Here is a 16453-nt window from a genome sequence, read left to right on the forward strand (position 1 = left end):
TAAATCAGAAGTTAATAAAGCATTAAAAAAATAACTATATAAACAAGATATACATTGTGGATGGAAGGTAATCTCAAAGAGAAGGCACTGGGGAGAATGGTTACCAGGAAAGGCCTCTAGTGGGATTTGAGCAGTCTTGAAGAAAGCTAAGAGATGGAGGTGAGAAGGGAAGTTACTCTAAGCACATGGGAAGGTGTGCTCTCACAAGCTGAGAGACTGGAGTGTTAACCTATGAAGAAGAATAGACCTAGAAGGCAGGGAGGACAATAAAGTATAAAATGACTGGAAAGGTAGGAAAATTCCAAGTTGTAAAGAACTTCAAATGCCTAACATGGAATTTTACATCTGATTTTTAAATTTTTTTTATTTTTCCCTTTTATTTTAACATTAATACATATTTATGGAATAAAACAAGCATTTCTACAGCATAGTACCATAAAAAAAAAGATGATTGTAGATGAACTGCAAATCTACTAAGCACAAGTTGCTATTCCTTTCAAATATACAAAATTAATATGTAAATCTTTTTTTCTATATTGATTCTGAAGATGATATGGAGCCAGTGAAGTTTACTGAGAAAAGGTAGGACCTTTAGAAAAAACACGCTAATAGTTAAATAGAAAATAAATTTGAGGGGCAAGATATAGAAAAATCAATTAGAGGACTGCTGTAGTAATACAGGAGAGGTAATGGAAGTCTGTACCAGAATTTTGAGAACCCTGGAAATTAAGGGTTTGGGGTTTGGGGGTTTTGTTTTTTTTTTGCTTTTTGGAGGGCAATTGGGGTTAAGTGACTTGCCCAAAGTCACTTGGGTAGTATGTCAAGTGTCTGAGGCCTCATTTGAACTCAGGTTCTCCTGACTCCAGGGCCAGTGCTCTATTCACTATGCCACCTACCCTCCCGATATAAGGGATGTTTTTTTAAAATAATTCAATATTTTATTTTTCCCCAGTTACTTGTAAAAACAATTTTTAAGATTCATGTAAAAAAAATTTTGAGTTCCAAATTCTCTTCCTCCCTCCCCTTCCTGCCCACATTGAGAAGGCTATGTATGTGCAGATATGTAAAACATTTCCATGTTAGTTGTGTTGTGAAAAAAAAAACAGACAAAAAAAAGAAAGAAAATGGTGCTTCCGTCGGCATTCAGACTCCACCAGTTCCTTCTCTGGAGATGGATATAATTTTTTATCATAGGCCCTTCAGATTGTCTTGGATCATCTTACTGCTGAGAATAGCCAAATCATTCACAGTTGATCATCATCCAATATTGTTGTTACTATATACAGTGTTCTTCTGGTTCTGCTCATTTCACTTCGCATCAGTTCATGTGTCTTTCAGGTTTTTCTGAGAGCATCCTGCTTGTCATTTCTTATGACACATAGTATTCCGTTACAATGATATACTACAATTGATGCACCCCAGTATATGCCCAATTGATGGGCACCCCCACAATTTCCAATTCTTTGCCACCACAAAAAGTTGCTATAAATATTTTTTAATTAGTAGGTGCATTTCCTTTTTGGGTTGTTTTTTTATCTTTTTGGGATACAGAACTAGTAATGGAATTGCTTGGTCAAAGCATGCTTTATAGCCCTTTGGACATAGTTCCAAATTTCTCTCCAGAATGGTTGAACCAGTTCATAACTTCACCAACAGTACACTAGTGTCTCAAATTTCCACATCCCCTCCAATATTTGTCATTTTCCATTTCTCTCATATCAGTTAATCTAATAGGGGTGGGGTGGTAGGTCAGAGCTATTTTAATTTGCATTTTTCTATGCCATAGTGATTTAGAGCATTTTTTCACATGACGATAGATAGCTTTGATTACTTATCTGGAAAGTGCTTGTTTCTATCCTTTAACCATTTATCAATGAAAGAACGGCTCTTATTTCTATACATTTGACTCAGTTAAATGATATCTTTATCAAAGAAACCAGATGTAAATATATTTCCACAGGTATGACCACTACGAATTTCCTTCTATTCTATTTTCGCCATTTATCCTGCTCCCTCCCCCCGCCCCTCCCTCCCCCTCCCTCTCTTTCTCTCTCTCTCTCTCTTTCCACTCAGTCCAGGCTCAAAAGTGTTTTACTTCTTACTTTTATCTCCCCAATCTGCCCTCCCTACTACTCTTATCCCCTTCCCCTTCCACTATTGGAGCCAATTCTAATGAGTATAAGGTTTCGGAAGAGCTCAGGTGAGTCCCTGACTTTTCTCTGCCATCTTGGCTTGGCCCTCATTTTTTTTTTTTTAAGAAAGCAATTTCTCTATAGAGTTTGCTCTACAGGGTACTAAAAAAAAAGAACAGGTCTTCAACAAGTAGGGAAAGATGAAGAAAAACCATATATATTTGATGAAACGTGAGATGTCTAACAGGAGAAAGCCTAAGAGAAAACAGAAATACATACTTTTATGCTGGTATACATATTTTTAAGCTTATTTTTTAAAGAATATATACAAAGTGAAAGTTAAAATCCTTTTTTTTAACAACTAGGACCAACTGATTCTGGACTGAGGTTTTTCAAGGCAACACAACCTTTACAAAACATCCAATAACAACTTAAATAGCATCAACAATGAATGATTTATTTTTCTTATTCTCTTTCCCTAGAGAATAAATCTACTGATACAGACTCCAAAAAAATCAAAATGAAATGCAAGAGGGTAAATGTTTTCAGAGCAAACTCTAGGGAACTCAGATTGGTTAAATAAAAACAAATGAATTGATGCTAGAGGAAGATACGAGAAAAATCTAGAAGACGGCAGCATAAAACTACCTTTGCTTTGGGATCCAGTTTAAATTGTAGCTCTTGGGGCAGCCAGGTGGCTCAGCGAGTAAGAGCACTGGCTCCAGTGTCGGGATGACCTGGGGATCAAATCTGGACTCATATACTTAGCACCCACCCATTAATAACTGGCCATGTAACCTTGAGCAAGTTACTTAACCCCGATTGCTTAAAATAAATAAATAAATAAATTGTAGCTCTTACTCTTGCAGGGTGTTAAGCACCTTAAGTTAGTTGCCTGTTGTGCCTATCTTTTTGCAAAAAAGTTGTAAATTATTGATACTAATGAAGCAGAAAGTAAGAAGTCGTAGGAAGCATTTTCCTGAGAAAGCACACACCTTTAAGTTAAGGGACCAAGTCAACACATGGCTCATCACACCACCAAATCCCGCCCACCCCAAATTCTTGTAATTGGGAAATACTTAACAAATAAATAAAAATACAATAAAGCACAGACAATATTACATTTTAAAACTAAGTCAGTCAGCAGGAGGCCCTGAGGGATCCTTGCCTACAGTGCAGTATCCCCATTTCTGTTTGAGTTTGACACCAGTGCAGCCGACAATGATGGCTTACCAGAAGTCATAGTTTAGAAAACCTCTTAGAATTGTTACCATTTACATTGAAAGCCCAGGAAACTAGATGGTTCAGAAAAGTTTGTGATGTTCAGAGATACTGCAAACAAGATTAGGGAGCCTGAAGAAGATTCTATCATACTATATTGTCACTGACATCATTTAAGAAAGAAAAATGTCAAAAGGTTTTGACATAAGAGGGAGAAAGGTTTTCAGGTCCTACTAGGGATTTAAATGTCTTTTTTTCTACCACCTTAGGTTCTTTTCCTATCACACTAATAACTTCCTGTTTGCAAATTTGGCACATTACTTAATTACTTTGTCCCTAAGTCTTCATCTACAAAATTCTGATGTCATTATCAATTATTTTTCTCCCCCCCCCCTTACCCAAATGAATATTGTGAATAAGTGAATATTTTGACTTAAGTAATTAACGTAACTGTCTATAAATAAAACATAGGATTCTATTTTCTCCTCCCTCCTCCCCCACCAAAATAACAGAATGCAGGCCTTTAAATCAAAGCATCATGCTCCATGGCCAATTGCAGTAAGTGGTTATGCATGAGACCATTAAAGCTTCTCAGATTTCCCTTTCTGTTCTTCCTCTTCCCCTCCAGTTTTTTCAAATCATCAACCTCCATCCAGCTAACTATCGGAAGGCTCAATCTCTTCATGTTCCCATCGATGTAACTAGTTTGGAAATCTACTCTATTTGCCTTTGGGTTACCTTTATATTTGCCACATTTTCTATTCATCCCAGGAGCCTCTCCCAGCTGTGTGTAAACTGAGCAAAGGACCAAAAAAATGTGCTGTGTCCCAGCCTTCTCACTTTTAAAAACGAGTAACAAAGACGTCCCAATCTCAAATGGCCATTTAAAATCCTGTCACCACTTTTCACGCGCTAAAAACAGCACAAGATGCGCCCGAGGCATTCTTAGAAACGTTCCACCAAAGCAATGGTGCCTTAGTCTGATAGCTGCCTAACAACCGGGGGCTTACTTTGGAAATCTACCGACGCCCAACTGGTCCGGATGTCTGTTAGCTTGGGAGTTTCAGGGGTGTTTTCAGGAACCCAAGCGCTCCCGTTCAGCCAGGAAATCCCCTCCTAAATGGTTTCCCTGGCCTTCCCTCCCATCCCCCAACAAGGACAACCTCCTGGGGACAGAAGAAGCAGGACTGCCTGGGCTAATGCACGCAGCCAAAGTTCTTCCCTGGATGCCATTTGCTTCTCCTACCAGGTCTCAGGCAGCACGCGCTTAATCTAGGCTGGGATCTCGGTCTTTTACCTACTGCAACAAGGAATGTGGGGGGAGGGGAGGAAGAACGCCTCTCCACGCAAGAACGGCTTTTCTTGGGGAAGCCTCCCGGCGCACTCAAAGCGCCAGCAAGTTCAGGTCATTTCCTGCGCGGCGCTGCAAGTTAAAACAAGATTCCGAAAATCCATTCATCTTGCAGCGCAAGCCCCGCGGGCTGCAAGCAGCACGTAGGGGTGGAGTGGGCGGAGGAGAGGGACGTGAAGAAGGAAGAGAAAGGGTTTCCAACCCCCCCACACCCCACCCCCCGCGCGACGAATCGGAGCGCGCAGCCCGGGCGCTTGCTCACCTCGCTCAGCTCCGCAGGGGGCTCGTTCCCCCATTTCAGGACAACTCCGGAATTCATGCTGGCACTCTTCGGGCTGGCTGACTCCGCCAGGCTTGCGACCCCCGCGAGCTGTGCCCCCCACTCAGCATTCACTCCCTCTCCTGGCTTTGCCCCTGTTGCCCATTTTGCGCCAGACAGCCATTTTCACTCGGGACTTTGTCGATCGCAGGTCCTGAGGCAAACATGCCGAAAGCAGCCAGGCTGGGTTTCGTTTCACCAGCGCGCCGCGGCTACAAAAGCCTCGCTAAGGTCGCAGGGCACCCGGCTGCCCCCGCTGCGGACGGAGGGTAGCGATCGCTTCGCGTTCCCAAACTGCCCCAAGTCCTTGCAAAAGATCAGCCCCGGGAATGCATGCCCCCGCCGTAGCCCTCGGCTGGGTGGGAAGGCAGCTACCAGAAGAGACCAGCCCCCGACAAAGACAAACAGTCGGCCGGAGGGGCCCCGTGGAGCCCGAGGACGCTCCAGGGAGACACAGCCCTCTCTGCCGCACCACCCGCGAAAGTTCCCCCTTCTCTTCAGCCTGGAGTTGTAAGTGGTTTCTGATTGAGCACAGCTGTCTGGCTGCTGGCTAAAGGGTGAGCAGAAGGGGCGGGACCAGAAGAGAAAAAGGAGGGAGGAAGACAGAGGGAGGGAGCATTTTGTAACTGCAGGCATCTTTCCAGCCCTTAGTAATAGTCATTACTGTACCTAAAACTATAATGGCAAAAAACAACAACAACAACGAAACAGGAAAAGCCACTTAAATAGCCCAGGAAAAAAGGGTGTCTTGGGGTTTGGAGAGGAAGGAAGTAGGGAGAGCAAGGCGCAGGGTGCAGACTTCACGAAGGCATGAAAAGTCTTCCCCTCCTAAAATCTAAAAATTCTTGTCAGACAGTCCTGCACTTCATGGGCTACATTAAAATTTTACAATGGCTTAAGGCAGATACTTTCTCAGATCAACCAAAGAGCAATATTAGGGATGTAACGTTACCATCAGAGGAATCGTGGGAATTAAAAGACCTTTTACCAACTAGAAAACCCTCCCAGAGACAGACGACCAACAGATTGAAGACTATATTAGTTGGAGACTAGTTTGAAGGAACTGGAGATATTTAGCCAAGAAAAGAGATTTGGTGCAGAAGGAGGTTATAACAGCTGTCTTCAAAGATTTGAAGTGCTGTCATGTGGAAAAGCCTCTCTGGCCCCAGAAAAGCAACAGGTGAAGCTGTAGAGAAGAGAGGCAGATTTAAAACTTGATGCAGGGGAAAATCTTCTTAACATTACCCCCCAAAAGAATGAATTTCCTGGGTTCCCCTCATTGAAGATCTTCAAGGAAAAGCTAGATACTTGTACAATATATTGTAAAAGGGATGCCTATTGAAGTGCGGGTTAGAATCTATAATTCTGTGACTAGCCATGCAGGGTTTGTATTTACTTTTCCTCTTTGTTCCATAGATGGAACACATTTTCTATTTTTAGGAGAGAAAGCTGTTTTCTAACACCTAAAAGAGATGTGAAAGAGGGCTCGAATTTATCTCTGTGGCTCCAGAGCATAGGACTGGGGTCAGTGGTTGAACATTACAGATTTGAAACCAATATAAGGAAGAAGAATGTGGACCAAAAATAAGGAAGAATTTTCTTTTCTTTTTAAAGCTTGATTTTATTGCTATCATTTGCTGACATTACCTCCATTTCTCAGGGAGACTGCCACAGAGCTGCAGATGTGGACTCAGATCTATATAATAAGGAGAAATAGCTAAGGTTCCAGGAAGGAATACAGGTCACAGGAGCACAGAGCTAGAGCTGGAGGAGACCTCAGAGAACATGTAGCCCTCACCCCTCATTCTTCAAAAGAAGCCAAGACCCAAGCAAGACAAGTGTGTTGCCTAATGTCAGTCAAGTAGTGCCAGAAATAGGTCTTTCTGCTTTCCAAAGCCACTGTTTCTTTCCATTGTCTGAATAAGATATACCAGATTCGTTTTCTATCGGATTCATTTGGACATTTCTCAGATTTCAATTGTTTAGACACAACTTAAGTGTACCAAAATTTTTAAAAGCATAAAATATGTGCTGTTTTTCTCATTATTCCAAAACTTATCTAGGTATGCTTAGAAAATAAAAGAAACCCAAAGTTAATTTTATTCAATCTGACAGAAGAAAATTAGAATGAAAACTTTCATGTTTACATATGAATTATTCAGGGAACCTGTCTATGCCTACCGTCTTATCTGGATAATAACCAGATGGTCATTTTACTTTATGTTATGAGGACAAGACTTCATTTCTTGCTTGCTTACAGCCACAATCTGTCCTCTACTTTGATTAAGCTCAAATAAGTTGTTAGTCTTTCCCCAAATAAACAATTGTCTCTCCTCCCTTCTCCCAGAAAGAAAGCATCTCTCTCCCCTAGAAAGATGTAGTCTCAAGTGAGGGAGGGAGTTTATATACTTTATTCCTTATCCACATCGAGAGGATGCCTCTTTTCTTCTACTTTGAGAAAGACCAAGCTTTTAACTACTTATAACCAAACCTATATCACTCTTCATGCTCCAATACTTATTCTAACTGGCTGGCCCTAGTCTACTGTGTTTCAAGCCACTACAGGTTTCTGTGGACTCCATGAGATAAATTCATTTTGGTAGAGAACAAGGGAGACTGAAGAATGTCTAATGCAGAGTTATATAGCAGATCTTAGAGGCAGAGAATGAGATGCCTGGTTAATCAAGAGACCAGTTTCCTTTTAGAAAGAAGCCAGCTCTAGAGATATCCCTACCCCCTCTGACCTTTCAAGCAAGGTAATAGGACATTCAAAGGTGGGGTTCCTCATCCTCTTAAGCCTTTACTTCTAAAAGTGACTAACAATTTTGCTTTTGGTTCTTGGGATGAAAGACCAGTCCTAGGTAATATTTTGAAAAGGGCAGGGAGGAGGAGCCTGGGTGACAGAAGTGGCAATGAACTATATAATTATGCTCTCCTACACAACACTCCTCCAAATGGACCTAGAAAATTCACGGGACATTTGATAGATGATACAGAGCAAGTCACAGTGATCATTTGTCCAACCAAAGTCCGCATAAGAGAGAAAGACAGAAAGGTCTCCAGACACTGGGGAAATAGTCAGGCCATCTCAGCACTATACATGCTGAGGGCTGCAGTGCTCCTGGGAATTTGTTGAACCACCAAGGCAAGATGTCCCCAACCCGTGCCAGGGCACCACAACAGAGACTGATGTCAACTGGCAGCTTTGTTACTCACTACCTAGTTCTGGGTCACAGGTCCAGGGTGGACTAAGAAGACAACCTATATCCATAGGTAGCCTTTCAATTCCTGTGTTGGGATGCCTGGGCAATGTACCAAGGGAGGAGGATGTTCAAAAACCAGTATCAGCGATGTAGCTCAGACCCCCAGGAGCCGAGCAGCATTTCAGTTACACCACCTAGCCTGCAAAGGAATACCCAGTTCAGGAATCAAGATAAAAAGGAAACCTACAATTTTGTCACCCTGAACCAAAAGAGCTTTTCAGCCTGATGATAAACCCTGAGTTCAGCCGCCTTCAACTGTTGATTAGATCTAAATCCAGGTCAGGAACTTGCAAGTTTAGGCAGGGGGGAGGGTGGGGATAACAATCAGACTTTGCCCTGGATCAAACCCTTTGGAAATACTGAAAGTTTGCAGGTCTCTGAGATCCTGGAATAATACAGTACTCAAGACAAAAAAGCAGTAACTGAAGAAGCCCTCTAGAACTGTGGCAGAGCCTAGTTCTGATACGAAGTATGAAGTTAGGAAATAAGCGGGAAGAATGAGCAAACAAACCCACCACGAAAAACGATGGTGTCAGGCACAAACCCAGAAGAGACTGATGACAAAACATCTGCGATTAAAGCCTCAGAGAAAATAGCTTGGACACACATTCACCTAGAATTGCTGGAAGAGATGAAGCAAGAGTTAAAAAATTTTTTATAAATGAAATGAGAATTCTTAAGAAAATAAAATTAGAAGTGAAATGAGAGCTGTGGAAGAGAGAAATGGAAATGAATTAATGACTAAAGAACTTCACCCAAGTAATAAATTGCCCCAAGATTAGAATGGACCAAATAGAAGCCAGTAACCCCATTAAGACTAGGAGAAATAGTAAAACAAAATCAAAAGTTGGAAAAAAATAGAAGAAAAATAAAGGATCTCATAGCAAAAACATCTTACCTGGAAAACAGATTGAGGAGAAAAAAATGAAGAGTCATTGGGCTCTCAATGCCATGACAAAAAATCAAAAAAAAAGAACCTAGACATCCTATTTAAAAAAATCTTCAAAGACAGCTGTCCATATCTCTTAAAATCAGAAAGCAAATAGATGGAAAGACTACCAGTTGCCTTTGGAAAAACAAAACAAAATGAAAACACTTACAATTATCATAGCCAAAACCCAGAACATCCAGGTCAAAGAAAAAATACTGCAGCCATTCAGAAAGAAAGAATTGAAGTGTCAAGTAAGCACTGGCAAGCTCAAAAATGATTTAGCAGCCACCACTATAAAGGGGTAAAGAACAAGGTAGTCCAGAAGGCAAAGGACAGAGGCTTACAGCAAAAAATAATTTATCTAGCAAAAATTAGTTTAATGCTCCTGAGTAAAAAACCAACTTTTTTTTTTTTTTAAGCAATTGGGGTTAAGTAACTTGCTCAAGGTTACCCGGCCAGTTATTTCTGGGTGTGGTGCTGAGTGTCTGAGCCCAGGATTCGATCTCCAGATCTTCTCAACACTGGAACCGGTGCTCTTACTCGCTGAGCCACCTGGCCGCCCCTAAAAAACCAACTTTTTAATGAAATAGAGTACTTCCAATCATTCCTGATGAAAAGATCAGAGATGAATAGAAATTGAGGAATTCAAACACAGTAGTGAAGAGGTAGAAAGGTAAACATGAATGAACAAAGATAAGGAACTAAAGAAGGATAAATTCCTCACATTCAAATATGGGGAGATGATACATATGTCTCCTCTGAACCCTATCATTATTAGGAATCAGAGAGGGAGTCTAGACAAGGCCTGGGAATGGGTCTGTTATGTCTTGAAGATCTTAATAGAAGAATGGAAAGAGAAGAAAAGAGAAATATACTGGAAAGATGGGTGGGAAAGGAAAGCAAAGTTATGGAAAATTATCTCATTATCGGGGTACAAAAGTAGACATTTATATAAACAAGGAGGAGGTGGTAGCAGTAGTTGACAAGTTTCAACATTATTTTCATCTAAACTAGCTAAAGGAAAGAACACACATACATATACACACATACACACATGCACACACATGTGCACACATGCACAAAAACAGCACAAACTATATGATTACCTTAATAGATGCAAAAAAGGCAACATTCATTTATACTAATAAAAACATTTAGAATATGAGCATCGAAGACCTCTTTTTATATAATTATATTTTAAAATACTATCAAAAACCAAAAGCATGTATCCTATAAAATGGGAATACTCTAGAAGCTTTTCCAAAAAATACAGAATTAAAGCAAGGATGTCCACCATCCCTAATATTATTTGTCATAGTTTTAGAAGTGCTAGTAATAACAATAAGAGGAGAGAAAAAATTATAGGCAAAAAAGAGATAAAAATAACCCTATTTTCTACTGATGTGGCTTACTTAGAAAATCTTAGGTAATGAATAAAGATATTAAGGACATCATGGTAGCTTCACCAAAGTTGCAGGATACAAAATAAGCCACAAAAATCAATAGCATTTCTAGATAATAATAACAAAATCCAAGAGTAAACAATAGAGAAGGAAATACCAATCTGAATAACTACAAAATACCCAAAATATTTGGGGATCAATAAACCAAAACAGGTAAAATAATTATATACAGCCAACTACAAATTGCCCCATAAAGAAATAAAGAACAATTTAAATAATTGGAAGAATATTTAGTGCTCATGACTGGCCCAATATGATTTTTTTTAAAAAATGACAAAACTACAAAAACCAATTACAGTTTTTTTCCTTTTTTTTTTTGCCTTTTTTTGGGAGGGCAATTGGGGTTAAGTGACTTGCCCAAGGTCACATGGCTAGTTTTTTGTGTGTGTGTTAAGTGTCTGAGGCTGGATTTGACTTGGGTCCTCCTGACTCCAGGGCCCAGTGCTCTATTCACTGTGCCACCTAGCCATCCCCCAGTTACAGTTTTAATGCTATACTAATAATGCTAGCAAATGGATACAACTTGATAAAGTAAGGACAAAATTCATTTGGAGAAACAAAATATTTAGACCAGGCCTACACAACATATGGCCCATGGACACTTATGGTCCACCAGAGGATTTTGGGTGACCTGTGTAAAATGTAGAGGATGCTAAAGAAAGAAAAGATCTAATGAGTGAGTGCTTTGTCCATGCCCTGCTTAACCTACTTTCCACTAGTCACTATTTGTGCCCATCATGTAACTAGACAGGTGGGTTGCCACTGCACACACTCTCCCATTTGTCATGTGATCTGTGGCAACCAATCATCATCAGTCTGTCTCTAATCTGAGTCATGATTTCATGATAAATAAAAATCTTAAGGGGGTAGCTAGGTGGTGCAGTGAATACAGCACCAGCCCTGGAGTCAGGAGGATTTGAGTTCAAATCTGGCCTCAGACACTTAACACTCAGTAGCTGTGTGACCTTGGGCAAGTCACTTGACCCTCAGTTGCCCTGCCTTCCCCTCTCCAAGAAGCAAAACAAAACAAAAAAAAACTTAAAAAGTAATGTGTAATTAATTGATATTAATCAAAAGTTCCCTTTTAAAAATATGATTTATTTGCAAATTAGTTTAATCATTAATTATACTTTTCCCTGGAAAGTGAGCTGCTAAAAACCTAGCTGCAACCCAAAGGAGTTTAGCCTATCTTAATTTTGACCCCTACCTACTACCAAGTTGTACAGGTCTGATTTAGACTGTCGAAGGAAATAATAATAAAAAAAAGTTTGGGATGAACAGGAACTATAATTTCCAGACCTGAAACTGTACTATAAAGCATTAGTTATCAAAGTCATTTGGTATTGGTTTAAAAAAAGGGAGATAGTAGATCAGTGGATTAAACTATCCAAGGGAGGATCAGAAGCAAACTCAATAACCCAGTATTCAATATATCAGAAGACAAATTAATTAGGAAAGAACTCCCTCATTGCTAAAACAAACAAATAAAAACAAACAAACTTATGGGAAAGCTGGAGAGCAGTGTAGCAGAAATTAAGCTCAGACCTTTTTTCCACTATACATTCTAAGTGGATACATGACCTTAATATTAAAGATCAAACTATATAAAAAAAATTAGAATTGAAACAGATGGCATATGTTTCCCTGGTACTCGATCTGCTTCTTTCTGAACACTTGCAGTATTTTTTTCCCCTTTAACATGAGAATTCGTAATCAGGGCTATTACATTCCTAGGACTTTTCCTTTTTTTTCATCTTTAATTTTAAAATGGTGACTCATTCAAGCAACCATCTTGGTAGGAACCAAAAAAGGTGTTTAAAAATAAATCTCAAATTTGGTGTAGATTGTAAGGGACAGAGAGGCCTTCTAATATTTTATGGATGTCAGAAAAACAGCTACCCTAGTACCCTGGAGCTTAGAAATTAGTCATTTTTATGAGGGCCTCAGAGCATCTTTTTCTACTTTCCCTTGCCTCCCCATTCCCTAAGCTGATCCAGGAACATTTTACCCATTCTAGCTCCCTAACTTCCTTCATTCTCTCACCAGACTCATCCCTCACCTTTGTCCTCCTAGGTTTTATTATGATTTACTCATTTACCTTGATGTCAGATTGATATTTCCCCAGGCTAATTATCAGAAGGTCAATTCAGGTATCCATGGGTGAGTTGAAGAACTTTTTTCTTGATATGATTATAGGAACTAGTCTCTCACTCTAACTTGGCCTGCCTTAGAATTAACTCAATTGATGGGTAGAACCAAGATAGTGAAGGGAGCATTCTGCCTGAAATGTTCCCACATTCCTCTTTAAACAGGTTTAAAATAATGCATCAAATTGAATTTTGAAGTGGCATATCAGAAACAAAGGTCAGGGTGAGACATTTTTTCCCAGCCCAGGAAAACTTAAGAGGTCAAAAGGAAAAGCCTATGGCACAGGGTGGGGCACTGGCCAGGAATGCAGTGTGGTGGTAACATCAGCTGTGGGCCTTTGAGGTGGTGACAGCAACAGTAGCAGTACTAACTGCACTAACTTCCCAGATATGTTAAGAGAAATGAATACTTGGTCAGGAAAAGATTCTAGAGCAACCTGGTGCTGCACTGGACATAAGATTGGATGTCATTTGTCAATTCTGTTGCCTGTAACACAGTTTGGAGTTTCAGGAGGGAGAGGAACTCTTGCAGTGGCGAGGAAACAGGGGACCTAGTTCTGGGTTGTAGTTCTGCAGAGGAGAGAAGATGTGGTCAACAGAGAGCAGGTACCCTACCTGGATAAGGACAAAAGCACAGAGGAGGACAGCAGTGACAAGACCTCCCCCAAGATAACACTACCTTGGAAGCATTGGAAACCTACAGGACCACAAAACTGTCTGTGAAAACAGCAGAGCCAAAAAGCCAGAAGCTTGAAACTCCCCCCATCCAAGGTAAGCAGAGCCCAACACTGACATTAAGCTCAAAGGCAAGAAAAAACTAGTGAAAATGAGCAAATAACAAAAAAAGAACCTGACTGAAAGAACCTTCTAAGATGACAGGGAAACTTAAGACATAACTCAGAAGAAGACAACGACATCAAAATATCTACCAAAAAAGCCTCAAAGAAAATTGCAGATTGGACACAAACCTAACTCCAGGGCTAGTGCTCTATTCACTGCACCACCTAGCTGCCCACAAAAGCAAATATTTTTAAAATAAAACAAAAACAGTAGAGGAAAAGTTGGGAAAAGAAATGAGAGTGAGCACTGGCCCTGGAGTCAGGGGGACCTGAGTTCAAATCTGGCCTCAGACGTTTGACACAAAAACTAGCCATGTGACCTTGGGCAAGTCACTTAACCCCAATTGCCCTCAAAAAAAAAGAAATGTAAGAAAATTACAAAAGGAAAATTAACAACTTGATACATAGGCACAAAAATGCTGAAGTAAAGAACTCCTTAAAAATAGAATTGGAGGGGTGGCTAGATGGCACAGTGAATAGAGCACTGGCCCTGGAGTCAGGAAGACCTGAGTTCAAATCCAGCCTCAGACACTTAACACAAAACTAGCCGTGTGACCTTGGGCAAGTTACTTAGCCCCAATTGCCCTCCAAAAAGAAAAAAAAAAACAGAATTGGTAAAGTGATTTTTAAAAAGGCATAAAACTTTGCTGAACAAATTTTTTTTTCAATATAGAATTTTCCAAGTGGCTAAAGACATACAGTGACTCGTTGAAGAAAATAATTTCCTAAAAATTGGAATTGGTCATATGGAAGCTAATGACTCCATGACACATCAATAAACCAAAAAATAGTCAACAGAATGAAATAAATAAAAGAAAATGTGAAATATTTCATTAGGAAAACAACCAACATGGGAAATAGATCCAGGAGAGATGGTTCCACAATTATTGTACTAGCTAAAAGCCATGATCCCTCTTCCTTCCCCCTGCCAAAAAAAGGATACTTCTGTATCTTATTTCAAGAAATTATCAAGGAACATCACACCTATATCTTAGGACCAAAGGGTAAAATAGAAATGTAAAGAATCCAATGATGAGCTCCTGAAATTGTTCCCAAATGAAATCTCCAAAGAATATTATACCAAATTCCAGAGCTCCCAGGTCAAGGAGAAAATACTACAAACAACTAGAAAGAAAGAATTTAAATACCATAGAGCCACAGTCGGGATCACACAAGATTTAGCAGCTTCCATGTTTAAAAAGTGGAGGACTTGGAATATGATATTCCAGAAGGGAAAGGAGCAGGATTACAAGCAATGATAACTTAACTAGGTATAATCCTGCAGGGAGGAAATGGATATTTAATGAAATAGAGAATGTTCAAGCATTCCTGATGAAAAGCTGGAGATAAATAGAAAAATTGGACATTCAGACACAAGACTCAAGAGAAAAATAAAAAGATAACCATGAAAGAACAATAATAAAGGACTCAATAAAGTCAAACAGAAGAAAAGAGGATGGAGGGAAATAAGCAATAAACAATCAAGAGTATGAAAGAGAGGGGCGGCCAGGTAGCACAGCGAGTAAGAGCACCGGCTCCAGAGTTGGGATGACCTGGGGATCGAATCCAGGCTCAGACACTTAGCACCCACCCAGAAACACCTGGCCGTGTAACCTTGAGCAAGTCACTTAACCCCAATTGCTTAGGGGCGGCCAGGTGGCTCAGCGAGTAAGAGCACCGGCTCCAGTGTCAGGATGACCTGGATCAACTCCGGGCTCAGATACTCAGCACCACACCCAGAAATAACTGGCCGTGTAACCTTGAGCAAGCTACTTAACCCCGATTGCTTAAAAAAAAAAGAGTATGAAAGAGAATGGGACAAACCTAACTATAAAATTGAAGGAGATAGCAAAATGAATTAGAAGCCAGAATCCAACAATGTGTCGTTTACAAGATACTTGCTTGAAATGGAAAGACATATGCAGAATGAAAATAAGAGACTAGAGCAGAATCTAATATGATTCAGTTAAAGTAAAAAAGGCAGCAGTGGCAATTATGATTTCAAACAAAGCAAAAGTAGACCTACCTAATTAAAAGAAATAATCAGGGAAACTACATTTTTGCTAAAAGGTTCCATAAATTATGAAGTAATATTAGTACCGCACATTTATGCACTAAATGGCATAGCATCCACATTTTTAAAAGAAAGGTAAATGAATTATAGGAGGAAAGACAGTAAAATCATACTAGTAGAGAAATCTCAACATACCAAAATTTGTGGGATGCAGCCAAAACAGTACTTAGGGGAAAATTTGTATTTCTAAATGCTTACATGAATAAAAGAAGTAATAGATCAAGTAATTAGACCTGCAACAATAACAATAACAAAAAACTAGAAAAAGTGCACATTTTAAAATCCCTAACGAAACACCAAAATATGTCATGAAACATCAAAGATATTAACAAAATTGAAAGTAAAAAATCTATTAAACTAATAAATAAAACTAGGAGCTAGTTTTATGGGGGAGAAATTAACAAAATAGGTAAACTACTGGTTAATTTGATTTTTTAAAAGTAATAAGAAAACCACATTACCAGTAACAAAAATTAAAAAGGGTAAATTCACCAGCAGTAAAGAAGAAATTAAAGCAATCCTTAGGAGCTATTTTGCCCAATTATATGCTAGTAAAACTGACAATCTAATCAAAGTGGATGAATATTTACAAAAATATAACTTGCCCAGATTGAGAAGAGGAAATAGAATACTTAACCCTTTCTTAGAAAAAGAAATAGAATGAACCACAAATTTACTTTTCACGAAAAACATCCCCAAGACCAGATGAATTT

The 16453-nt window shown here is 39.5% G+C and overlaps 2 protein-coding genes and 1 long non-coding RNA gene across 5 annotated transcripts in view; 2 read left to right on the forward strand and 1 right to left on the reverse strand.

Moving 5' to 3' along the window:
• MCC (MCC regulator of WNT signaling pathway) overlaps positions 1 to 5565 on the reverse strand; it is a 289950-nt gene extending 284385 nt beyond the window's left edge. The window contains exon 1 of one of the 3 annotated variants that reach the window (XM_069087177.1): positions 4967 to 5565. In XM_069087177.1, the coding sequence (XP_068943278.1) occupies positions 4967 to 5023 (57 nt within the window). In that variant the 5' untranslated portion in view covers positions 5024 to 5565. Of the gene's footprint in view, positions 1 to 4363; positions 4630 to 4650; positions 4865 to 4966 lie in introns of those variants that run through there. The other 2 variants (XM_069087206.1, XM_069087190.1) reach the window with 2 other exon arrangements.
• DCP2 (decapping mRNA 2) overlaps positions 1 to 16453 on the forward strand; it is a 407293-nt gene that overhangs the window by 349011 nt on the left and 41829 nt on the right. The gene's annotated exons all lie outside the window — the stretch shown is intronic.
• The window catches only part of LOC138160613 (uncharacterized), a 39040-nt gene continuing 28042 nt past the window's right edge, over positions 5456 to 16453 (forward strand). The window contains exon 1 of the long non-coding RNA XR_011168175.1: positions 5456 to 5580. This is a non-coding gene — a long non-coding RNA (uncharacterized lncRNA). The remainder of the gene's footprint in view (positions 5581 to 16453) is intronic.

Source organism: Petaurus breviceps, unplaced genomic scaffold, assembly GCF_028583685.1.
Source record: "Petaurus breviceps papuanus isolate PSGF00001 unplaced genomic scaffold, PetGlider_PUasm1.0 118, whole genome shotgun sequence".
NCBI lineage: Eukaryota > Metazoa > Chordata > Mammalia > Diprotodontia > Petauridae > Petaurus > Petaurus breviceps.